The sequence below is a fragment of the Suricata suricatta genome, chromosome 14 (assembly GCF_006229205.1).
Source record: "Suricata suricatta isolate VVHF042 chromosome 14, meerkat_22Aug2017_6uvM2_HiC, whole genome shotgun sequence".
Classification (NCBI taxonomy): Eukaryota; Metazoa; Chordata; class Mammalia; order Carnivora; family Herpestidae; genus Suricata; species Suricata suricatta.
In genome coordinates, this window is record NC_043713.1 from 56,988,938 (window position 1) to 57,015,193 (window position 26,256).

At 35.0% G+C, this 26,256-nt stretch overlaps 1 protein-coding gene across 2 annotated transcripts in view; it reads left to right on the forward strand.

Annotated features, from left to right (window-relative positions):
* Positions 1-26,256, forward strand: part of ANKRD12 (ankyrin repeat domain 12) — a 123,296-nt gene that overhangs the window by 84,616 nt on the left and 12,424 nt on the right. For both annotated transcript variants that reach the window (XM_029922608.1, XM_029922609.1), the window contains one exon: positions 15,789-20,494. In XM_029922608.1, coding sequence (XP_029778468.1) covers positions 15,789-20,494 — 4,706 coding nt within the window. The remainder of the gene's footprint in view (positions 1-15,788; positions 20,495-26,256) is intronic.

The window sequence follows — 26,256 nt, forward strand, 5'->3', positions numbered from 1 at the left end:
GCCTTGTTTATCGAGCAGCTGCTATAAACTTTCCTCACTCGCATACTTCAACTTAAGCTAGGAGATACTACATCATAATAAATAGATGAGCTACTCTTAGCATCAGCTGTAAAAACAGATTAGGAAACTTTTAAAAGACAGTGATATATTGTTACCCACCGGTGTTGACTTGAGTATATTTCTGTGTCATGAAATACACAAAACGACCAGTATTTTTAAAGAGCCATATTTTCTTAATGTTAAAATAGTAAATTGTAATTATTCTAAATATATTGTCATAATTTGTGAAACTCATTTCCTCAGTTTTATATTTCAGGAGCTATGAAAATATGACTGGTTGATATATGCATATATGGAATTTTAATAGTTAATAAATCAAGAGATCAAAAAACAATTATTTAACTCAAAATATACCAGAAATTTTTATTAAATGGATTATGTGATGTTAACAGTTTAACCATAAGTAGGAAGAAGCATCACCTTAGGAAGTTTTAAAGCAAACCTTTTAACCTTACAAGTATGAAGATACCTTCAGAAAAATTACATAAGATGTTTTTAGAGTTTTAAAATATATTATTAGCATACTTGATTATTAGGAATTTAGACTTGACAGAGCATTTTGTAGGGTAAAGGAATTTGCATATTAGTATGCATAAAATTAAAGATTCTCCCATTTAAGATGTAAAGAATATTTTATCTTCTTGCTTTCCAAATGGCATTTTTAAATCACTTCCAGGATATATGTTAGGAAATTGCATAGGCCAGGTGTGGAAAATTATAATCCATTTATAACTCAGGAACATTATATTTATTTCTGATCTGGAGGAGTGGCAGCTAGCACAGTGTTGGGTGTTCAGCACCCTTTATTTTTCAGCTGTCCCTTAGTACTTATGTTTAAAAGAAATGAAAAGAAGTCCACTTAGGACATTTTGTACATTATATACAGGGGATAGAGAATACAGCATGATAGGCAATGAGATATTCTTTGATTTCATGACCAACCAGAAGAAATTCTGTAGCGTTTTGCATAGTGTTTTTCGCATGCTCTGCTTTTTCTCCTTTGCTTTGTGACATACATGGTACACTTGACACAACAGAGTTCTGAATTGTAATTTTTCAAACCTTCTTCTAAGTATCACCAGCTGCTTCTGTCTGAACCTTAAACAGACAAAACCACTACAGTTCTTTTATTTGCATATCAGTATTTTTAAATCAATACAGATTTTACCATGTGTTTTATATGGATTAATTATATCAACCTAGTACCCACTCTTAAGAATATTTAATTCTACATGGAGTGTTTGTTAAGGAAAAATATATATGTTAAAGTTTGTTAAGCAGAGAAAAAGGAAACAAAATTACTAAATTACTATTTAGTGTTCACTTTTAACAATGTCTGTAAAAATTACACACTTCTATATTTGCTCATATATAAGAAAAATAAATGGAAAATTGTGGTTGCAGTTGAGACGTTCTTTGGATGTCTGCAAATGAATACATTATAAGTCTTTAAATTTTATGTTACATAGTCTACTAAATATCTCTCTTTGAAGTTTATGTACAGAGCCAAGAAATTTTATTTGTATATGCCCAAAATAAGTAAGGTTATTTATTATAAATACCAAACTAATAGGTTTCTTTGTTAATAATGTTAGCTTAATGGTTTTTATTACAAACTGAATTTCTACCAGTACCTAGCAACTTAAAGTGAGTCTGTCACATATTTATAGGAGTTGAGATATTGCTGAATATGTAAGACTAAAACTCTATAAAGGGTACATTTGGGCAGAACCCTTAAAGACTTTGACTTAAAAAATATATATATGCATACATTTGAATGAGTTCAGCCTTAGCTATATCATCCTGTCTGCAGAGAAATGTTTTATCTATAGTCATGATTAAAAGGACCTCCATGTAATATATATTTATGTATATATATATATTTGATATGGAATTAGTGGAGACTGGGTGATTTTGTCAGTTTCCTTTAGTGACATCAAAATTTTTGTAGTGATACTAGTCCTAATTTTCAGAGGGGAAAAAATCTTGATTCATTTATACTTTATACAATTAGTCTATCTGTTTTAGTGGCATATTAGTCGAAAGGCAATGTATAATTAATTATAACTAATTGAGGGAGTATACAGAATATTGTGGTACCTGATTTTACTTCCTATGTAGATTCTGCTGTTAGACTTAGTATTTTCAACTGTTGATTATATTCTCTTCCTTCCCCAGCTCACCCCTAAATCTTGACTATAATTCTCTTACCTACATCTATTACTATAGAAATGCATTGAAAAAATGTCCTCATATGGCATACTTACTTCCAAATAGATGTATGACTGCCTTTCTTGTATAAAGCAGGATTAAAATACTGAAACGTAGGAAAACTGTGGCTTAGAAGTGGAGATTTAAAGGAAACTATATAAAATTACCTGATTCCTCCCCCCCCCCCCCCCCCCCCCCCCCCCCCCGTCTCTGAGCTACATTTCTCAGTCAATTTAGGGATATGAAAGCTGTAATAGTTTGTTTCCTAAAATGCAGGTGCATTTTTTTAGTATTACTTCTTTGGCTAGATAATATAGATAAGTTTTATAATTTGTCCTTAAATATATTAGTTGTGGGCAGTGAACTATTACAGAGTAAAGGAACAACTCAAAATATGCATAAGAGAGGCCTGCAACAGTTGTGAAATACTTCTCCTCTCAAGCCCCAGAAAATCTCGGAAACTTAGTTTATTGAGGAAACAGTCTAAGCAGAAGATTGAGGTTAGAGAGAGCCACAGATCACTGCATAGGCCTCTCCTTTGAGAGGCCTGTTGTAGAGATTTGCCACAAAACTGCTGAAGAAATGAATTTTTCCTTTTATCAATACAAAAAGAAATCAGAGATTTAAGGAAAATCAAGTGAATGAAAGACAAGAACAAACAGAACAGTTGATCTTCAAGGATGTAAATAATACGGAAAGCAGAAGGATAAGTTGTTCTCAGTATTCTTGGAGATCCTTGGAAAGCAGTCTACCAACCATAACTGCAACAGGCTTCTGTGAAAAAGTAGACCTGGAAAGTTTTAGAATTCAAAATATTTATCATTACTGAAAGTAAATATTCTATACAGACTAAAGAACAGACTGGACGTTGCTGAAGATCTTGAAGTCAAAGACGAGCAACATACAAAATACTAAAAGACATTGGAAATATGAGAAAAATGATAAAAACAGACAAAAAACATACCCAGGATAATACAGTATTCCATCTTACAAAAAAGAGCAAACATTGAGAAGAAAATGATATTTTAAAATGAAAATGTCCTTTAATTGAGGAAAGATTTATGTTTGTAGATCAAATGTTTAAAAAAGAATAGAAGGAAAAAGAACCCCCTATCTAGAAACATCACAAATTCAAGGATAAAGTTTTTTAAAATTCTGTAAGCTCCCAGTTTCACAGGGAAACATGTTACCTACAAAGGAAAGACTGGCATCAGATTTCTCAAATATGTTTTAGAAGAGGGTGGAGCTCTAGTTACAACATTCTGTGAAGTACTATTTTGAACCTAGAATTCCATTCCCAACCAACCATCACTCAAGTGCAAGGGCTTTCTTTTTCTGGAAAAATTACTCACATATATTACTCTTCAGGGACACAAAATACAAGTCTAAAAGGAAGATATAAAACTAACTCAGGATTTTGGTGAAAAATGCCAGAGTGACAGCAATGAGCAATTGGCATATTTTTAAACAAAATGTCAGCTTTATGAGGAATGTTCCTAAGAAAGAGTAGATAACAATACACATATTGTGTAAATTAGATTGAGAGCTTGCTGTGTCTGGTATTGATATGAAGGCATATTGTCTGAGCTGATGAACAAGAAAAAAGATGAAAACTCCAGGGAAAATGAAACCTATGGATAATTCATGGCCTAATTAAAAAGCAAGCTAAGATGTGACATGATTTAGGGCTGCTCATGGAGCAAATGCATGCTTTCTGAAATGACAGTAGGATGTCTCACTTGGTCAGATAACTTAGAAGAGCCAAGAGAACAGACCCAAAGTTCAGAAATTCTGTCACTTTATCATTTCTAAGTTAATTAAATTCAAGTAAATCATATGTAATACTTTAAGTTTTGAAGAATGATTTCTCTTGGGTGGTGGGATTATTTTACGGGTTTTCCTTTACCCAACTCTGTATTTCTCTGGTTTTCTATCATGACCTGTTTTATAATAAAAGGACAATAAAATACTACTTGAAAATAATCTTTATAATAAAGATTACCAAAGAAGTATAGCTTGCGGGGGGGGGGGGTGGCACACCTGGGTGACTCAGTCGGTTAAGCCTTCAACTCTTGATTTCAGCTCAGATCATGATCTCACAGTTCATGGAATCGAGCCCCCTGCATTGGACTCCGTACTGAGGGAACTGAGCCCATTTGGGATATTATCTCTCTGTGTCTCTCTCTTTCTCTGTTTCCATCTCAAAATAATTAAATAAACTAAAAAAAAAAAAAAAAGTACAGCTTAGGACTTTTTCTTAGGACTTTTTAATGCACTAACCCATATCTAAATAAAAAATAACATGTATAAGCAAACACCATTCCAAATTTAAAGTTTCATTTTTTTTTTAAGAAAGTATTCCTATGTCAAAAGAATACTTAGTTTTGGTTAAATACATTACACCACACGCAGCTTTCAACATTGTAGAAATTTTGGTAATGGAATGAAGTCATAAAGCATTTTTTCCACTCTTTTTGAAATGGCTGTTCAATAATAAAAGCTGAGATTTACCACATACTATCTAGGTTTGATCCCTGAATATCTAATTGTGAGCAAGTTTAATTAACCTGTATGTACTAAGTTCTACATCTGTAAAATAATAGAGACTATAATACAAACCTTATGAAGATGTGGTAAACAAAGATTAAAAAATGAATGATTAAGTGCACATAGAATATCAACTGGCACAAAGTTAACCACTTGATAACAAAGCTTTAAAACTAGTGAAAATCTGCAGTAAAGTTCTCACATTACACATGCCCAGTTATTTAAAATTAAATATTGAGAACCATATTTATATATTATTACAGGCTTGCAATCTTTAAATTGAAAATGTCACTTTTGGGGTGCCCACTTGGTTCATTTGGTGGAGTGTGCAACTCTTGATTTCAGGGTTGTAAGTTCGAGCCCCACATTTGGTGTAGAGATTATTTTAAAATCTTAAAGAAAAATGCAAAATCAAGAACATTTAAAAAATAAAAAATACGGTGTCATTTGTATTTACTATCATAAAGATAGAAAATCTAACCAAATTCACAGATTTATAGTTTTTAAAGTAGTCACAGCATGGCTGCTTTGCCTTTATTTTTTATGTCTAGCTTTATCAAGATAAAATTGATGTATAACATTGTGTAAGTTTACAGTGTACAATGTAATGATTTGATATATGTGTGTATATTGCAGAATGATTACCACAATAAGGTTAGATGACGCATCCATGGCCTCACCTAGTTAACAATTTTGTGTGTGTGGTATGAACTTTTAAAATCTACGTTTAACAACTTTGAAATACAAAGCAGTATTGTTAACTATAGTCATCATGCTATGCATTATACCTCAGAACTTACTCATCTGATAACTCAAGTTTGTACCCTTTGGCTATCTTCACCCATTTTCCTCATCCCCTTTTTTCTTCTATAAATTGTATTAATAGTCATGAGTGAGGTATTTTTAATCTATTTCATATATTTATGAAAGAAATCAAGGTATTGCATATCTAAGATGTGACTATTTCAAAATCAAGCAAAGAATAGATAGCAAGTTCATGTTTGAAATTCAACTTTAACATCAGGTGGGTATGTTTAACAGCATTATGTTATTTTCTTAATTCAAATAATTTTCCATATAAATTAACAGTAAATCTCATTTAATATAATCCTTTATTGTAGAGCCCAGGTTTTTGTGGCAGAGTTGTTTTCTTGGTGTACTTAATCATGAAATAAACCTAGAAGTAGAAGGTGTTCATATGAATTCTTATGAATTATGACATAGTTGTACTGGGTTTTTGTATAGTTCATCTTGACGGTATTTAGAGTTTTTTATATATTCAGAAGTTACAGCATGATGGTTGTGAATACCAATATTAGAGTCAGAGACACTTGGCTTTGAAGACCTAGATCTGCCATCCATTAGCTGTATAGTAATGGATAAATTTGTTTCTAAAATTATTACATAGTATCCTAAACATATAAGGTAGATACAGAAATGAATAAGACATTTTATAGCTTTGCAGTAGTATGGTGTTCATTTTAAGCTTTCTCCATGGATTATTTTCAATAAAAAGTTCTCATGTACTTATTAAGTTGTAGAAGAAACTTTTTTTTTTTTTTAACATCCTATAATTGGGGCACCTGGGTGGCTCAGTTGGTTAAGTGGCTGAGTTTGGCTCAGGTCATGACCTCACGGTTCGTGGGTTTGAGCCCCGCATTAGGCTCTTTGCTAACAGCTCAGAGCCTGGAGCCTGCTTCGGTTCTGTGTCTCCCTCTCTCTCTGACCCTCCCCTGCGTATGCTGTTTCTCTCTGTCTCAATAATAAATAAAACATAAAAAATTAAAAATAAAACATCCTATAATGGCATTAAGTTGCAATTAGTAAATGAAACAGTTTATATCCTTGTATCTCCCCTTCGCCCTACCATCCCTGTTCCATTTCCCCTCCCTTCTTTGGGAAATACTAAAAATTACATAAAGGGTTGTCAATTATGACTAGTACTTTTATGTTTAAAAATATAAATACCATCAAACATTAATATAAGGTAGTTGTTTCTTGGTTCCCTCTGTTTCTTCTTTCCCCTCACTGCCTCCACTTGCCCCTCTTCTTCCCCCCAGGAGAGGTCTATGTCTGCATATGTCCTTTTTTTTTTTTTGCTTGAAAGACTGGTGGTTTCAATTGCTCTCATTCTAAAGGACTACATATCTCTGCTATAACCCTGTAATAAGTGAAATAAGTGCCTGAAATCAGGTTGAATCTTTCCGTCATTCATTTTCTGATACTCAGTTAAACAATGAAAAGCTATGGGATTTAATTTTGGCTTTTCAAGTTAACATATGCTTTATTGAATTTGGCATGTTAAATGTACATTTTATTTAAGTGCTTTTTAATTTAATAAAATTTTCTCTTTTTATCCAAGCAATGAGTTAATATTTATCACATATGGTGTGTGCCAGGACATACTAGGCACATATGTAAATTTATTTAATACAATAGCCCTGTGAGTTCATCTCTGATAATAGATTACTGACCCGTTAGATGGCAAAGATTCAAACCTAGAGCTAATGACAGACCTTGTGTACTTTTCCATTGTATCATTCTGATTGTCATTGGGTATGAAGAGTTCGGAATCTGATGATCCTGATATGGCATAAAGTTGCAGCATGAATTTAGTGTATGTTTGTTTGACTTAATGGTAAGTGTTGCGGTAAGTGCCGTGACCAAACTCATGTTCATTGTGTTTGACTGGAGCATCTTTTGTGAGCCAAAAAGGGCTTTGAAAAGGAAATAAAATAGCTGGTGTTTTGGGGTTTTGCTATAGAGTCTGCCATTCACTAATTAAAAATCTTTAATGAAAGTTTACATTTTCATATATAATGTATTGCTGAAAATGTGCTTACATGTTACCTGATTTTATACCAAAAAATTAAGAAAATTATTTTTTTAACTCCTTAAGGTATAGTATATATGTTTAGAGTTTTTATTCTGTATATTACATAATGTTTTCATTAAAAAATTTTTTAAATATAATGTAATTATAAGCAAATTAATGATTTTGCCTTTATTATCAAATTTTTCATATATATGCAAGAGTAGAAAGAATACTATTATGAACCTATAGATGTTTATTAGCCAGTTTTACTAATAACCACCTTCTGGCTAATCTTGTTTGTCTCTCTCCATTCTTTCATACCCCATCATTTTGGAGTCAATTCACTGGCAAATGTTTTAGTAGGTATCTATAAAGGGATAGGAATATTTTTTTACTTTAAACATAACCATAATACCATTATCATACCTAAACTAACTATTTTTACTGCTAAATATCCAGTCACTGTTCCATGTTGTGATTGCCTCATAACATCAAAAGATTTTTTTTTTTAATTTTTTCAGTCCGAATCCAGACAGAGTCCATATTTTGCAAGCAGAGTCCATATACTGCAAATTGGGTGATATGTCCAAGTATCTTTTAATCTTATAAATCTCTCTCATTTTTTTTAATACTTATTTTTGAGAGAGAGAAGGGAAACAGAGAATCTGAAACAGGCTCCAGGCTCTGAGCTGTCAGAACAGAGCCTGATACGGGGCTCAAACTCAGAAACAGTGAGATCATGACCTAGGCCAAAGTCAGACCCTTAACCAGCTGAGCCATCCAGGTGCCCCCCTCTTTCATTCGTACGTTCTTAAAATTTTTTGTTGAAATAACATCATCATTTACTGGTAAATTTTTTCATAGTCTGTATTTTGCTCATTACATTTCCATGATTTCATTTAAGGAAAATTACTTTTCCAAGTATTATTTTCAAATTTTCTTAGTTTACCTTCAGTGAGTTTAATAGTAAACTGACTTTAATGTTGAGAAGGAAAAGCTGCTTGTGGTTATTACAAAATTTTGCTGAAGGTTGAGCAGATTATTTCAGTGTTCCTGATCAATTTTTTTTTAATTTGTCAAAACTGAAGTGAACATTTGCTTTCTTTTGAAACTAATTTCTAGCAGTATTAGCATAAACTCTTCATATAAATTATTAAAATATTTTACATGCTGATTTTGCCCAAAATTTTAAAATCTTATTTTCATCATTACTTTTCAAAATGTCAGTACACTGTATGTATATGTAATACTTCATATGGGTTCTCTAATTTTCTTCATAGTTGAACAGTCTTCATTTTTTGAGCTTCTGAAGGAGGCTAAAGATTTGCTACTTGTATTACATCTATTCAGTTTCCATCTTAACTGTTTTATTACCAGTACTGGCAGTTTTTCAGTTTGCATAAAATACAAACAAAATGCATAATTACTATAAATCCCATATAAAAATTGTGCCATTGCTTAAAAGTAAACTTCTGGTTGACTAAAAAAGTTCAGCAACTGATACACAAGAGCATGAGCTCCATATAGGCATGTGGATGACATGTTTGACACCTCTTCAATAGCTGAATTTAAAGAGGACATTAGCAATGAATTACCCACATAATAGTCAGTGGCAACATCATTTGCCACCTGGATACTCTACAGAATTGTTGAGTGGATAAATTTGTATTGCATGTTTACATCCCTTTTATAGTCCTCCTGTTCTACCATATGCACTCCACTTGATTTCTTGATGTCTTAATATGATTCTAAACCATCCTATTTGTATGTTATACATTAACTAAGCACTACTAGATTCTAGTTACTATGAAGTCCCTAAGTGTAAATCATGGACTTATAATTGAAGTATCTGTTGAATAATGTGGAAAACAAGCAGAAAATTACAGCTACTTCGCTTAAGGTTACCTTCCCACAGAGGACTCTCAAATTCCATAAATTGGCCTTTTTTTCCCCCCTGTTCAGTAAGCACACTACCTTCTCTATTGTACTGCATTCCACAAATATAAGATACAAAAATTTTTCATTCTCTGGGTGCTATAGATTTAGGCAGATGCTGTTAATAGAGTTTTGAAGGTTTACAAGAAACTGAATTGTGTATTTGCACATGCATGTATTTAAGCACTTATCTAGAATAGGTGGAATGCATGGAAGATATTGTGGGACAGGTAGTCTTCCCTTTGTGCCGGAGCCGCTCAAACTGCCAGCAGTTTGAAGAACTGACGACACCAGGATTCGTTGCAGAGACTTTTATTGGTTCTTTTCTTCCTTCTTCTTCTCTTCCTTCTTCCTCCTTTCTTCTTCCCCTATATACAGGCCGTCCAGGCTACGCGGCTGCTCATGATTGGCTGACAGCAGCAGGGCTAACCAATTTCATGGCTTTGCATTGGTCGTACACTTATCGCAGTATCTGGCTGGGAGGTGGGTACACCAGAGGCAGGCGGGCCATACTTTGTCATGTGCTTGGGCGGAACGCCAAGGCGCCATCTTGCCTCCGCCTCCCACACCTTTGCCCTTGCCTTTTTTGGGAAACAGACCATCTTTATCCTCCCATATCCCAGTGATGAGAATAACAGATTAAAAATCACTCCTTTGGAAGCGAGTTTCCAAAGGATACACGAGAAGTTAAATTTATTCACTTCCAAACCCCTCCAAATAAACATGTAATCTCATTAAATTCCAACTCCAACAGCCTCAAAACACATCTCCCCATAACAAGTGACTACCCCAAGCCCTTACTATTTATAAATTCTTGGAGAGCTCCTACCACTGACCACTACTCTAAAATATCCTCTAATTAAGTAGCTGGGAAATAATAAAGAGCAGCTGATCAGAATTCACATATATATGCATGTAAATTTGAGGAAGAGTGAATAGTATACTGATACGGCTTATGTGAATAGCAAGCAAGAAGAAATGAGAGATAGGAGATAATGTTAGAAATACTATGAAGTCAGACAAAAATATTCTAGGCTGTATTCCTAAGAGTGAGGTAACCTTGGACAAGCTACTTCCTGGCTCATACTCTGTTTATGCATCTCTGAAATAGGAATAATAATTGCTATTAGGGATAAATAGTATTTTAGATTTTGAAAAGTTTCATATCATCATCTCTGGAGTTTTTGTTTTATCCTACAGTAGGGAGCTATGAGACGAGACCTAATATGTTCTATAATTAACCACATTGTGGTTTAAGGTGAGAACTAATCTAGGCAAAAAAAAAAAAAAATGATGAGACTGAGCTGGGGCAGTGGTAGTGGGGGTGGAATATAGATTTAAGGGGTGCTTGGGTGGCTCAGTCAGTTGAGCATCCGGCTTCGGCTCAGGTCATGATCTCACGGTTCATGGGTTCAAGCCCCGCATCGGTCTCTGTGCTGACAGCTAGCCCAGAGCCTGTTTCAGATTCTGTGTCTCCCTCTCTCTCTGACCCCACCCCCACCCCCACCCCCGACTCGTGCTGTCTCTCTGACATAAATGATAAAAAACCGGAAAAAATTTTAATAAAAAATACAGATTTAAGAGATAGTCCAGAGATAGAAACTTTGAACAGTTACTGTGGAAGTTGAGGAATCGAGAGTGTTAAAAAAAAAAAAAAAGCTCTGAGGTTTTTAGTTGAAGTGGGTCGATTGGTATGCTTCAGAAGTGGGAAGTAGTAACAGTGGCTTAAAGCAGCAAGAGGAAATAGCTGGAAGAGAAGTTGAATGAGTTGAATATCTTCAATTTTGAGTTAGGATGATTGAAGGGTGTCCAGGAAGGTCCATGTTAGGCAGCTGAAGCTCAGAGGAGAAGTAGAGCCCTGGACTTGACTCTAAAATCAAGTTTAGGGTCATGTTGCATTTAGTTTTATATCGTCATCATCTACTCCCAGAATATATATGACTTTAGAATAATTACATTTCCTAAAAGTTAATATAAACATAATTCAAACCATTTTAAAAGCCCAGCCTTACTGAATGTCTTTTTAGACTTGTGAGACTTTAATTGGTTTGTCAAATACACACTGGTAGTTTTGCAGAGTTTGAAAAAGGGATTTACTTGACAATGTTATCATCTCCCTCTATTGGTCACACATGCTCTGTTTGCTGCCCCTTTTGGATACCATACAAGAAGATATGGAAATCTCAGTAGGGAAAAAGTCAGGCCTAAGGATAATAGTGACCTCAAATAACATTTAGCTATTCTGTAACTGTCACTAGTATTTGTTGCAAATATCTGAAAATAGCTTGAGAAGTATAAGAGTGAATTTCAAGTGTACATAAGTACACTTTAATCAATTAGGCTTTTTAAATTTAGCATTTTTTATGAAGCAAATGCTTTAGTGAAAAGCTGTTTGAATGATTGCTTAACCTTTTTTTAAAGGAACTTTGATCAGAAGTATTTTGATAAATGTTTTAAATACAAATTCAAATTTAGTGATTAAATAGATAATTGAAGACTGAGGGATTGGTATAAAACGGAATATAACAGAGTAATGATAGCCATAGCCATTTTGACTATAAGAATTTGAGGGTTTGGAGAGTCCAGATGATTTTTTCACTATAAGTGATCATCTCATAAGAAAGGCAAAACTTTTCTTTTTTAAGTTACTACCACACTACAATTGCAAGACCAGCTTGCTGGTGTAAAGCAAACGGTTTAGGGTTGCTTAGGGAAGAACAGAGATTTCAGCCTAGTCTGCAAGTGAAATGATGTCAATGAGGTGCAATACCTTTTTCGAGATCAGACTCCCTAGCTTCACGAGAGCACCACAGCATTATTGCTACCGGCTGCTGAGAACTTCCATGCTGTGGAGCAAGCCCGGTGGCCACACGCAACTCAACAACCAGAGCCAGGTTACAATCCTTCCCTGGAGTATTTCTGCCCTCTCATCATGGGCATTAATTAGTGTTAAGCTAACTGACTCACTTTAAAACTTCCATGTTTTCCTTTTTTTAAAAAATAAAATAGTTGTCTTTGAAAAAGAACCATAGGAAAAAAGTATAATTGCATTGAGGAGTGTTGCTTAATTACTTTTAGTTGATGAATCAGGAGCATGAATGATAAACCCAGGGTACACATGTGTATGTAATTCCCTTTAGGAATTTGCATTTAACCTTGCTAATGCAATTGGTAAGCACTATGATATAATCAAAACATACATGAGATTATGTGTAGTATAATTTGAGTCATGTATCAATATGCATAAACAGAAAAAATGGGGATAAAATAGGCTGAAGAAATTATAAAGTAACAATACACTGGAGAAAATACAAACACATAGCTAAATGAGCCACACCAATCATTTAAAAAATAGGGATACTATTTTATATCTGTTAGTGAACTTTTTAAAAGAATTTTTTTCTGATAAAAATAGTATCTGTTATGCTAGAAATTGGAAAAGCAGAAGCTTGAAGAAGAAAATAAAAATCACCCATAATTCCTATAGCAAAATTTAGTAGAGATACACTCTGGATGGATTTCTCGTTTCTTTTTTCATACTCAGGCACACACACACACACACACACACACACACACACACACAAATTGATATATTACTGTTTTCAAGTAATGAATACAAAAAATTTTTTCTACATTATTAGGTATCTGTAATATCAAACAATTGGAAACAATCCAAATGTCTCCTCAGTAGAATAATCAGTTTAAATGGTTACAAGTTAATTACAGTGTGATATGCAGCCTTTAAAAATAGTAATGAAGAAAATTTAGTTTCAGAAGAAAATGTGATCTGTTCAGTGGATAAAAGCCATATATAAAATGGTATACATGCTGTGATTGGATCTGCTTGTTTATGTCATAGTACTTTTCATGCCTCAGTTTCAGTGCCACTTCTTTGAGAATCTTGCTTTCTTCTCTAGTTCACCCAAGTGTACCCTTTGAACATAATATTCATTACCTTTTTAGCAGTTACCAAGTTGTAGAACTGTTAAAGAGGTAGGACTATCTTTCCATCTTGTCACCCCCCAGCACCTCGAACACTATGTGCCTGATGGAACAGAATAAATACTTATTGAAGACTGATTTCTTCGTGTGGAACTGAGGGTTTGTAGGATTTTCAAAGGAAAAAAATCCTAATTTCCAATAAAACTAATCATCTGATGAGGACTATAGATAGGATAGTTACATATACCCTACATGGGGCCAGAACTCACAAAGCCATGGGATCATTAGAGCTGAAATCTGAGACTCTTGGCCAACTGAGCTACCCAGGTACCCCCAATATTTATTCATATATATATATACACATTATGTTCATATATATATATACACACACACCCCCATATAATTATGATTTTTTCACATAAAAATAATGTTTTCATGTTGGTTAAAGAAAAGATAGTTGCATATAAACCATAATGAATTAAACTAAATCCATGAAAACTACACATAGACAGCCCTCAAGAACAAATTAAAGCATTAACAGTAGAAAATAACATCTGTTATATAAGTGTACATATTCTTGTAGTACCTTAATCGAGACCAAAATAAAGACTACTCCCAAAATAGATGTTCCCTTTGGCAACATAAAGTTCTGTAGTTTGATACTATGTATTGAAATATTGCTGGCTAGTAATAGCATTTTCAACATCTATACAACCAGTTACAATTCCAAAAGTTCTTTTTATACCATGTGTCAGTATAACCACATCGTTTAGAATATTCCAACCTCATCTACAAAACTACAATTAGGATCTCTCCAGAGCTCCTATACAGTGCTTCTGGAATTTGAATTTTTATGAGAAGAACCTTTGGGAACTAGATCACTAGCTAGCTAGATCACGCTAGCTTAATGTATTAAATTTACAATTTTAGTAAATACTTAACAAATGAAGTATTTATCATTTTTTCTGTTTTTTAAGTTTGAAAGAGAACACATGTGAGGGAGAGAGGGGCAGAGAAAGAGTTAGAGAAAATACCAAGCAGGCTCTTAGGAATTGTGAGATCATTACCTGAACCGAAATGAAGAGTCAGATGCTTAACCGATTGAGCCACCCAGGTGTCCCTAAGGGTTGTCTATCATTTTAATAGTAAGTCTGGTTTTCCCCCTTGGTCAGTGGCCTCAGTTTTCTTTACTTTTAGGTGGGAGCCTGGCTTTTCTTTTTAGATAAAGGCTTATCATATACAACATACATTTCAGCTAAGAAAAGATGCCCACCTAGGAAGAAGAAAAAATCGTTTTCTTAAAAATGATATACTGAAGTAGAATTTCGCGATGTTTTGGCTACATTTATACGACTTGGATTCAACTCAACTTTCATGTACTTAAAAATAATTTTAACATACTTAAAAATGTAGAAATTACAGTGCCTGGGTGGCTCAGTCAGTTAAGCATCCAGCTTTTGATCTCAGCTCAGGTCTTGATCTCAGGGTTGTATGTTTGGGCTCTGTGCTGGGCATGAGGCCTACTTAAGAAATATGTAGAAATTGAGCTCATTATTACCCCATTGTACTAGAATGTATATTAGTATCGTCTAAATTATAAATAAGAAAACTAAGGAACATAGTAGCTTTTTTCAAATTATGTATTCAGTTGATCTGTTATAATCTTGATTACATAATTGTGGGATACATTTCCTTTTAAGATTTTTTTTAAGCCAGGTAGCCATGTATCTTGTATAGACAAAACTATTCACCTTTAAGTTACTATACTTAATGAAAATCACTTGATCATTTATGACTTCACTCATAAAAATTCTGAAACATAAAACTGTGATATTTACTTCACTAAGCCCTTTAAGTTAGTGGTTCTTAATCTTTTTTTTTTACATCAGAGGATCTTAGATATTCTTTCTCTGAAAAAAAGTACACATATTAAAATTTTACATATTAGTACCTAGTGTTTCCTCTGAATTCGGTCCCCTGAATTATAAACCTCTACCTTGTAGTATACATTTTTAATTTATGTATCTTTGATATATGAATTTGAATTTGTATAATGTTTGCTTTGAGAAGTATCAGGAGATCTCATTATGAAGCATATTATTATAAAGGTTTCCCACAGTACTGTAGCAGAGTTCTTACATATCTTTATTGCATTATTCTCATATTCTGAAATTCTCTTTCTGAATTGAAATAGTTCCTATATATGCTATATTTTCCTCACAGCCTTTTTCTGACAGTTGTCTCTTAACCAACAACAGATTTTCTTTTCTTATTCTAGATTCTGAAGAGGCTCGGTCTGTAAATCCTTCCAGTGTTGATGAAAACATTGACTCTGAGACAGAGAAAGACTCTCTCATCTGTGAAAGTAAACAGATAATTCCCAGTAAAGCACCTCTTTCATCTGCTCTTGATGAATATGAGTTCAAAGATGATGATGATGAAGAAATAAATAAAATGATTGATGACAGGCATATTCTTAGGAAAGAGCTACGAAAAGAGAATGAAGCTGAAGTAGAAAAGAATAGTTTATTTGCAAAGCAGGAGAAAGCTTTCTATCCTAAATCATTTAAAAGTAAAAAACAAAAGCCATCTAGAGTTTTGTATTCAAGTTCTGAAAGTTCAGATGAAGAAATTCTTCAGAATAAAAAGGTTTCTGCTCCATCTGCTGTCCCTGAAACATCAAATTCTGATACACAAACCAAAAAGGAATATGGAGTTTCAAATGAACACAAACAGAAAGGCAAAGTTAAAAGAAAATTAAAGAACCAGAACAAAAATAAAGAGAACCAAGAGCTGAAGCAAGAAAAAGAAGGGAAAGAAAATACCAGAGTAACAAACTTGACAGTTAATACTGCGCTCGATTGTTCAGAAAAGACCAGAGAAGAGGGGAATTTTAGGAAATCTTTTAGCCCAAAAGATGATACTTCATTACATTTATTTCATATTTCCACTGGTAAATCTCCTAAACATTCTTGTGGACTAAGTGAAAAGCAGTCAACACCACTAAAACAAGAACATACTAAAACATGTTTATCACCAGGAAGTTCTGAAATGTCATTACAGCCTGATCTTATTCGGTATGATAACACAGAATCTGAATTCTTGCCAGAAAGTTCAAGTGTAAAATCTTGTAAGCATAAGGAAAAAAATAAACATCAGAAAGATTTCCACTTAGAATTTGTTGAGAAGTCAAATACCAAAGTAAAGGATGAAGATCATAGTCCAACATTTGAAAATTCAGATTGCACACTGAAAAAAATGGATAAAGAGGGTAAAACATTAAAAAAACATAAATTGAAACACAAAGAAAGGGAAAAAGAAAAGCATAAAAAAGAAAATGAATGTGAAAAGGAAAAATATAAAAATAGAGACAGTGCTAAAGAGCTGCAGCGGAGTGTAGAATTTGATAGAGAATTTTGGAAAGAGAATTTTTTTAAAAGTGATGAGACTGAAGATCTGTTTTTAAATATGGAACCTGAGTCCCTAACATTAGAAAAAAAGTCAAAGTTGGAAAAAAACATAAAAGATGACAAATCAACCAAGGAAAAGCATGTTTCAAAAGAGAGGAATTTTAAAGAAGAACGAGAGAAGATTAAAAAGGAAAGTGAAAAATCTTTTAGGGAGGAAAAAGTGAAAGACTTAAAAGAAGAAAGAGAGAATGTACCCATAGATAAAGAAACAGAATTCAGTTCTTTAGGAACAAATGCCATTGAAGAATCTATAGGGTTACATTCAATGGAAAAGGAAGTAGAGATTGAAAAACAAGAAAAGCATATAAAAGAAATTAAGGAAAAATCAGAAAAACGGTTTCAAACTAAAGAAAAGGATGTTGAAAGAAAAAATTCTGAAAAAGAGAAAAAGATCAAACATGAACATAGGTCTGACAAAGACAAATTAGATCTTAGTGACTGTGTTGACAGAACAAAAGAAAAAGACAAGCTATATTCACATCACACAGAGAAATGCCATAAAGAAAGTGAAAAGATAAAAAATATTACCACTATTAAAAAAACAGATGATAGAGATAAAAGTAGAGAAAAGATGGATAGAAAACATGACAAAGAAAAACCTGAAAAAGAGAGGCATCTAGCAGAAAGCAAAGAAAAACACTTGATGGAAAAAAAAAACAAACAGTCAGACAGTAGTGACTATACTAAATCAGAAAAAAGCAAAAATAAAGAAAAAGACAGGGAAGTAGATAAAAAGGAAAAATCTAGAGATAAAGAAAGTGTGAATATAACTAACTCCAAACCCTTCCAGGAAGAGAAGAAGTCAAGTATAGCAGACAGTAGTAAAGCACAACATGAGAAAATATTATCCCTTAAAGAAAAAACAAAAGATGAGCCTTTGAAAACCCCTGATGGAAAAGAAAAAGATAAAAAAGACAAAGATATAGACAGATACAAAGAACGAGACAAACACAAAGATAAAATTCAACTAAATAGTTTATTCAAACTAAAATCTGAAGCAGATAAGCCTAAACTTAAGTCATCACCAGCATCAAAAGATACTCGACCTAAAGAAAAGAGGTTAGTGAACGATGATTTAATGCAGACCAGTTTTGAACGAATGCTAAGCCTTAAAGATCTAGAAATAGAGCAGTGGCACAAAAAGCATAAGGAAAAAATTAAACAGAAAGAAAAGGAGCGGTTGAGAAATCGTAATTGTTTAGAACTTAAAGTAAAAGATAAAGAAAAAACAAAGCATGTACTAGCTGAGTCTAAAAATAAAGAACTTACTAGGTCAAAGAGTTCAGAGTTGACTGATGCTTATACCAAGGAAAAGCAGTCTAAAGATGCTATAAGTAACAGATCACAATCTGTTGATGCCAAAAATATAATGAATTTAGGGAAGTCACCTTTTGTTTCGGATAATAGCTTAAACAGATCTCCTAGATCAGAAAGTGAAAAACCAGGTCTCAGCTCTAGATCCATATCCATGATTTCAGTTGCTAGCTCAGAAGATTCCTGCCATACTACAGTGACAACCCCCAGGCCTCCATTTGAGTATGATTCTGACTTTATGTTGGAGGGTTCAGATTCCCAAATGTCCTTTTCCCAGTCACCTTTTTTGCCAATTGCCAAATCTCCTGCCCTTCATGAAAGGGAATTAGAGAGCTTGGCCGAACTGCCAGAGCGGATTAAGCCACCATTTACAAGCAGGCTTTCAACATCCCACCTCCGGTCATCTTCTGTAGAAGATGTTAAACTGGTGATAAATGAGGGGAGACCTGCTGTAGAAGTTCGAAGGTGTAGCATGCCATCAGTCATTTGTGAACATACAAAACAGTTCCAAACAATATCAGAAGAAAGCAATCAAGGTGACTTAGCTGAGCCAAGAGATATTTGCCCTTCCCCCAAACCTGAGGTGTCCTCAAATGTGCCTGAAAGAGAACTTTCAAATTTGTGTAACATACATTCCAGTTTTGCAGCCTCTCCAACCACATCTGTAAACAGCAAATATATTTCAGCTGATATAAATGTTATCAAGAGTACTGTTCCAATGGGCACTTTAATGGACAGTCCTGTGCATTTAGAGCCATCTAATCAGGTTGGTGTGATCCAAAGTAAATCTTGGGAGGTACCTGTTGACAGTAGACTTGAATCCTTAAGCACCAATGACTTTACCTGCCCAAATTCTGGTACACCTGATCAAGATTCTTCTGTTCAAGTTTTCTGTAACTCTGAAAACAAAATATTGAAAGAACAGAACACTGATTTTTTATCCCTGCACCAGACGGAACTTCCAGGAAACTCTTGCGCTCAGGACTCAGCGTCCTTTCTGCCTTCACAACCTTGCTCTTTCCATAGCCAATCACTTCCAGATGCTGATAAACATATGTCTATGTCATATGTTGCCAATCAAGATCCGGGTATTTTACAACAGAAAAACACAGTTCAAATTATCAATTCTGTTTTAGATACTGACAATGAATCTACAAAAGAGATGGAGAATACTTTTGTCTTAACAGATGTTCAAAAGACAGATGTCTTTGTCCCATTGTACTCTGAAAGCACTGTTCACGAAGCAGCACCAAATTTTGAAAAAGCTAATACTTTGCCTGTATTACCATCAGAAAAAGACTTTGGTGGAAATGATGCCTCTTCCCAGCTAAATACACATTATGCATTTGGCAAATTAATGTATAAGTCTTCCAATGGCCATGAGGTTGAAAGCAGCACTTCTGATACTCAGGTTATTTCACATGAGAAAGAAAACAAACTGGAGAGTTTGGTCTTAACTCATTTGAATGATAAATGTGATTCTGATTTATGTGAAATGAGTGCAGGCATGCCAAAAGGAAACCTCAATGAACAAGATCATCCAAAACATTGTCCCGAAGGTGAAAAGTGCTTGCTTTCCATTGAAGATGAAGAATCACAACAAAGCACTTTATCAAGTCTGGAAAACCATTTGCAACAGTCCGCTCAACCAGAGATGCATAAATATGGTCAATTAGGTAAAGTAGAATTAGAAGAAAATGCTGAAGATGATAAGACTGAAAACCAAATCCCTCAAAGGATGACTAGAAACAAAGCAAATACAGTGGCAAATCAAAGCAAACAGATTCTTGCTAGCTGTGCCCTACTATCAGAAAAGGACAGTGACTCTTCATCTCCTAGAGGAAGAATAAGATTAACTGAAGAAGATGATCCTCAAATTCACCACCCACGGAAAAGGAAAGTGTCCCGTGTACCTCAGCCTGTGCAAGTGAGTCCCTCTTTACTACAAGCAAAAGAGAAAACTCAGCAGTCTCTGGCAGCCATTGTAGATTCTCTGAAACTAGATGAGATTCAGCCATACAGTTCAGAGCGAGCAAATCCATATTTCGAATACTTGCACATAAGGAAAAAAATTGAAGAGAAGCGCAAATTGTTGTGTAGTGTTATTCCTCAAGCACCTCAGTATTATGATGAATATGTGACATTTAATGGCTCATATCTCCTGGATGGAAACCCCTTAAGCAAGATTTGCATTCCCACAGTAAGTAACATCACTCAATATGCATCTGCAGTGCTGTCAATAGAAATAACATGCAAGTTGCTTTTGTAGTTTTAATTTTTCTAGTAGCCACATTTTGAAAGGTAAAAAGAAATAGGTAAAATTAATTTTAACATTTTATTTAACCTAGTATATTCAGAATACTATTTCAAACTAAATCAACAGAGAGACATCTGGCTGGCTCACCTGGTGGAGCATGCAATTCAGTGCTGTGAGTTCAAGCCCCACATTGGGTATAGAGAGTACTTAAATCTTTAAAATAAACAAAAATAAATGTAGAAAAATTATTAATGGACAAGACATTCCATATTTTTTTTGTACTGGGTATTTGAAATCTGCACTTCTAGTATATCTCAGCTCAAACTATATGTGGCTAACATTTCAGTAAGTGTTCAGTAGCCATATGTAGCTGTTGGCTACATTAGTGATCAGCACTGGTCTACAGTATTTTCTTTTTCCTTACCTGCTTTTCCTTTTCCTTCCAAAGGAAGTATGCTTTCTGTCTTTGAAGGGTAATTCATGTACATGTGCTTTTGATCCCATTCTCTCCAGGAGTTTCTGGAACTTTCCTCCGTTAAGACACTTCTTACTGGTATAATTTTAATTCTCTCTCTCCATTGGCCTTTACCTACCCACTCCAAACATATGTGGGTCTCCTTCATGCTGATGAAAAGAAAGCTATCCCATAACTATTCCAGTTTGTCAAGCTCTCCCTCTCTTTTACCACCTGATGTTCTCTCTGTATCACTCCTTGTTCATCCCTTAAACCTTCTGCACTACCACATATCACCGGTGAGCCTTTAGTGACAGATTTGTTGGCCTGTTTTTCTTTCTACTTGATCTTTGTCACATTTGACATTGTGACCATCCTGTTCATGAAATTTTCCTCTCCTTGGTTTCATGATGGTGCTCTCTTTTGGTTCCTTTGCTTCATTGACTTAACCTTTTTTGCTCTCCTTTAATGACTCTTCTACCCACTCTTAAGCATCAGAGTTCTCTAGGAATCAGTTCTTCAGTCAACCTGTCATTGCGGCCTTACCTATTCCTGTGGTTTTCAGCAGTCTTCCATGTGCTGGTTAGTCCCCCATATTCTTCCCTAATCATGTCCCCCTCTGTTAACCTCCAGAATCAGATGTAGGTGCCTCCAGGTAGCATACCTGTCATAGGTTCATTTCTGCAGGAAGTGGACCCTGAGACTATGTACAGGAGGCTATGGTGCGTGCTGTCAGGAACAATGCAAGTATATGTATGAAGGAACCAGAATTCAGCAGATCGAGAAGTGGAACTGAAATGTAGTAGCAGCGCTCATTTCAGCTGAGCCCACAGAAGGTCTGGAGTGGGGTGGCCCTTCTGACAGGTAACTTGCACCCGGGGAGGAAACGAGGCCTAGCACATGCCACCTGTTTCCCTTCCAGTGTTCTTGCTGCCAGTTTCTGGAGAGGAACTCCAGTGAGAGCTGCCAGCCTCTTATACTCCTAGGACCTGGGGGTGAGTGCCTAATTCCAGAAGGAGGAGTCTAACCATGTGCCAAGCATCTACTCCAACCCCAGACTTCCCCAAACCAAAAGAAATTTCTCTCTCACTTGCTCAGAAACCAATATTTTTTTAATTACTGATGACACCAGAATAGTATACTATCAGTTACCAAATTCTAACCATTCTACTTTAGAACTCTCCAGAATCTGTCCCTTCTACCACTGTCTTGTTTTAGGGCCCTCAGCCCTCATCATTATCTCTCACAACATTGCAGCCACTTCTTCTTTTTTTTGTCTACTCTCTTTCTGCAGAAGTATTCTCTTTTGTTGTTAAACTTCTACCCTTTTAAAACAATAAAGGGATGCCTGGCTGGCTCATTTGAAGAGCATGTGACTCTTGATGTCAGGGTCCTTAGTTCGAGCCTCACCTTGGGTGTAGAGATTACCTAAATAAATAAAACTTGAAAAAAAACAACTATTTCCCTACTTAAATATCTTAGCTGTGATTAGCTGACTTCCCATTGCCTACAGCTTAAAATCCACCAATCATAATGGCATAACTATTTTGTAATCTGATACCAATCTACCCCTCCAGCTTCATTTTCTCACTACTTCCAAACTCACCCAATAATTCAGCCATATTTAATTCACTCTTCAACAGAAATCTGTTGTTCACTACTTCTGCTACTTAGTACTGTTCCTTCTACTTGAAATAATTGTTCTTGCCAGGCCTCCTTTTCTATCTTCTTTCATGCCTTTGTTCCAGCCATGTTGTCACCTCTGTGCAAAATCTTGTCAAAACAGAATTGTGTCTTCCTCATACTTCCACATGTTATCATAGTTAACTATTTACATGTCTGCCTGTAATCTGATTCAGGGCTAGGACACTATTTACCTCTTGTAGAATGAATCCCAAATTTATCTACAGCTGTGAATACACTAGTGATTTCCATAACTGTGTTTCTAGCTGCTTATGAATATCACCTGAGTGTACAATATCCATAAAATCATCAGGTCCAACACTTAAGCCCATTTATCTGATCTCAGAAATGCTCTTTTTGTCCTCTCTGATTTACTTACTATCCTTACCTGCTCTCTCATTTCCCGGACTGGGAACCCAAAATTCAGCCTCCCTTCTGCTTTCCCACCACATCAATCACAGAGTTATGTTGATTCATCTCACTCACTTTCCCCTTTTCATTCTTACTACTGCTGTGTAAGGACCACATTAGCTCCACAGAGTATGCACTTGTATATGTGAGTATTGCATAATGAAATATTTACAGTATTACATATTCAAGCAATCCATAATCACATGCTAAGCATTGTGATAACTAGAGATCAGAAATCAGCAAAGTGGGCACCAGGGTGTCTCAGGCGGTTGAGCGTCTGACTCTTGATTTCAGCTCAGGTCATGATCCCTGAGTTGTGGGATCAAGCCCCATGTTGGGCTCCATTGTGGAGCCTGCTTAATTTTCTCTCTCTCTCCCTTTGACCCTCTCCCCCACTTGCATCTTTCTCAAAAAAAAAAAAAGACAGGAGAGCCTGGGTGGCTCAGTCGGTTGAGCATCTGGCTTCGGCCCAGGTCATGATCTCACCATTTAGGAGTTTGAGCAGCACATTGGGCTCTGTGCTGACAGGTGGAGCCAGGAGCCTGCTTTGGATTCTGTGTCTCCCTCTCTCTCTCTCTGCCCCTACCCGACTCGTGTTCTCTCTGTCTCTCTCTCAAAAATAAATAATAAAAATTTCAAGAAATAAAAAGAAATCAACAAAACAGGCATTCTGAACAGTTGTTATAAGTTCTAGTGTAACCTCTTCTGTCAGTCTAGCCTTCTTACTATCCAGGTACCTTATATATAACTCAGATCTGATTATGTCACTACCTGGTTAAACATCTTTAGAGACTAAGTTTTCTATAGACCAAAGTCCCCATCATTGTCTACAGGTCCTCCCATACCTTTCTAGGCTTTTCTAGGTAGTTACTATCTTACTATACATAATGCTTCCCCCAGGCTATTCTGTACTATTTCACATCATGCCTTTGCATATGTTCATTCTTTCAAAGCCCAGTCCAGAGAACAAAATGTTAGAGAAAACGTAGCTCTTTAGTCCCACATTCACAGAATATACCTGATGCTAGTGCCCTTTAAATCTTGAAAGAGATTTTTATATTACTCTACTACTAATAAGCAGTAATAATAAACTTTAAAAAAATAGAATTGTAAATAAATTTGTCATTTTTTTCAATTTTCAACAAAATAATTTGTTAATGACTTAAAGAATATAAAGCTAATCATTTTCTTGTTTTCTTTGTTTACCCTTTAAGGTAAAAAAAATTTTAACTGAAGTATGTTGTATCATAGGCTTGAAATATAGGTAAAAACATAAGGAACCTATTTAAACTTTGTACAAAGTATGTCACTAAAAATAATTCTAATAAGTCATGTCAGGTTGCCTTTTTAGTGCTGTCTGTTGATGTGTGTGTGTGTGTGTGTGTGTGTGTGTGTGTACCAGCTACAAAACCAGCTGTGTGATCTTGAATAATACCTTCATTTCTGATTCTTAGTTTTCACATCTGTAAAACAATACCTACCCTACCTTAAAGCAAGTTGAAATATGCCATAACCCATTAAAAATTTTAAAACATTATATAGATTTAAGAGGTTACCATTATTTTATCCAGCTCAAAATAACCTTAAGGTTCATATTTACTAGATTTAGTATACAAACTCCCACCTTTTGTTCATAAAAAACTACTTTTGAGTTTATTGGACTGAAACTCATTTGTTCAGAACTTAGTTCTAAGAAGTAAATAAAGACCAGAATAACAAAGATCACTTTTACATACATTACTTTTAGTAGTTTCCAGTATGATTTTATTTGTTTGTTTCCTCTGTCAACTAATTGCCATCTTATTGAATTAATCTCCACATTTATGTGATCTGTTTATAGAACCCATTAGAAGTGTAATGAAACATCTCAAGTCAATTTAAGTGTTTTTTCTTCTATCAGATATTTTTCTCATAATTTAACCAGAATGCTGCTGGTTTTCCAGAGGAAATCAAAGGAAGAGAAGCAAAACAATAGGGCAAGTTCCCAAAAGGCAAATGAACAGGGAGAGAATAAAAGAAAGACTTGTCACATCCTGGTATCTACTGTGGTCTCTAGTGCCAACACACAGAGTCCTGGGGGACAGAGGAGAATGGGACGCAAGGGTAGGAAGAGCATCCCTGGGAATCTATCAAGAGATTTTATATTCTAGAAACTCCTGGGACTCACAGATCTTAAAAGACAGAATCTCTAAGCATGATTTACTTAAAGATAGATGAGGAAAACAGCAAAAGGAAAGTTTCCTTAGAACGTTTCCATATATTCCTTTGGTGATTTTACCATTTCTCTGTACATCAGTAGATGGTGGAAATTTCCAAATTTAAGTATTCTGCCCAAATCTCTCTCCTCGGCTTCTTTTTTGCTAACTGGCTAGCTCCAGTTGGATGTCCATGAGTTCCACAACTTAACATGTCAGCACTGAATTTATCCAAAACCCTATTTCTCTTTCCTCTTTTCTCCTCCTGAGGTATCTCTTAACCAGCCATCCAGCCCTCATGCTGGAGGACCTACAAGTCATCGTTAGCTGCTCCCTCTCTTTAATCCTTAATCACTGTATTTTTAGACCCCATCCCTTCCACTCCCTCATTCTCACACCAGTGTCACAGTGATTTTCGTCCTTAATATCTTGCCTGCAGTCATGTCCTCCTAATATCTGTTCTGCAGACACAGCAGTGAGCTGTAAGATCTTTCATTGATTGCCCACTACATACAAAGTTGACACTGTGTTATACATATTATCTGTTCCACAGCATGTTAATTAAATAATACATGGGGATGGGGCAGGGTTGGGAGAGCTCATGGTCAAATAAGTTTGGGAAATGAAACACCATTATTCTAAAAATAAATCGGTTTCTTCATTCCAGAAATTCTCAGAACCATTAAATTTAATTTAATTGTGAGACACCTGAGTACATGTGCACAATGTTTTTCCAACCTCCTTGTTCTTAAACCATTTCTTGCAAGTCATCTGTATGGGCTCAAGAGTTCTGTGGAACACACTTTAAGAATAGCTGGTTAAAAAAAAGAAAGGTTTACAGAACCTTAATTACTTTGCCTCTGCTGATCTCCATCCTCATGTCCCATCATTCCTTCCCTCAAAGTTGATTTCTCAGGAATTCAACTTGTAGTTGTCTCCTGACATCCTGCTCTTTGTTTCAT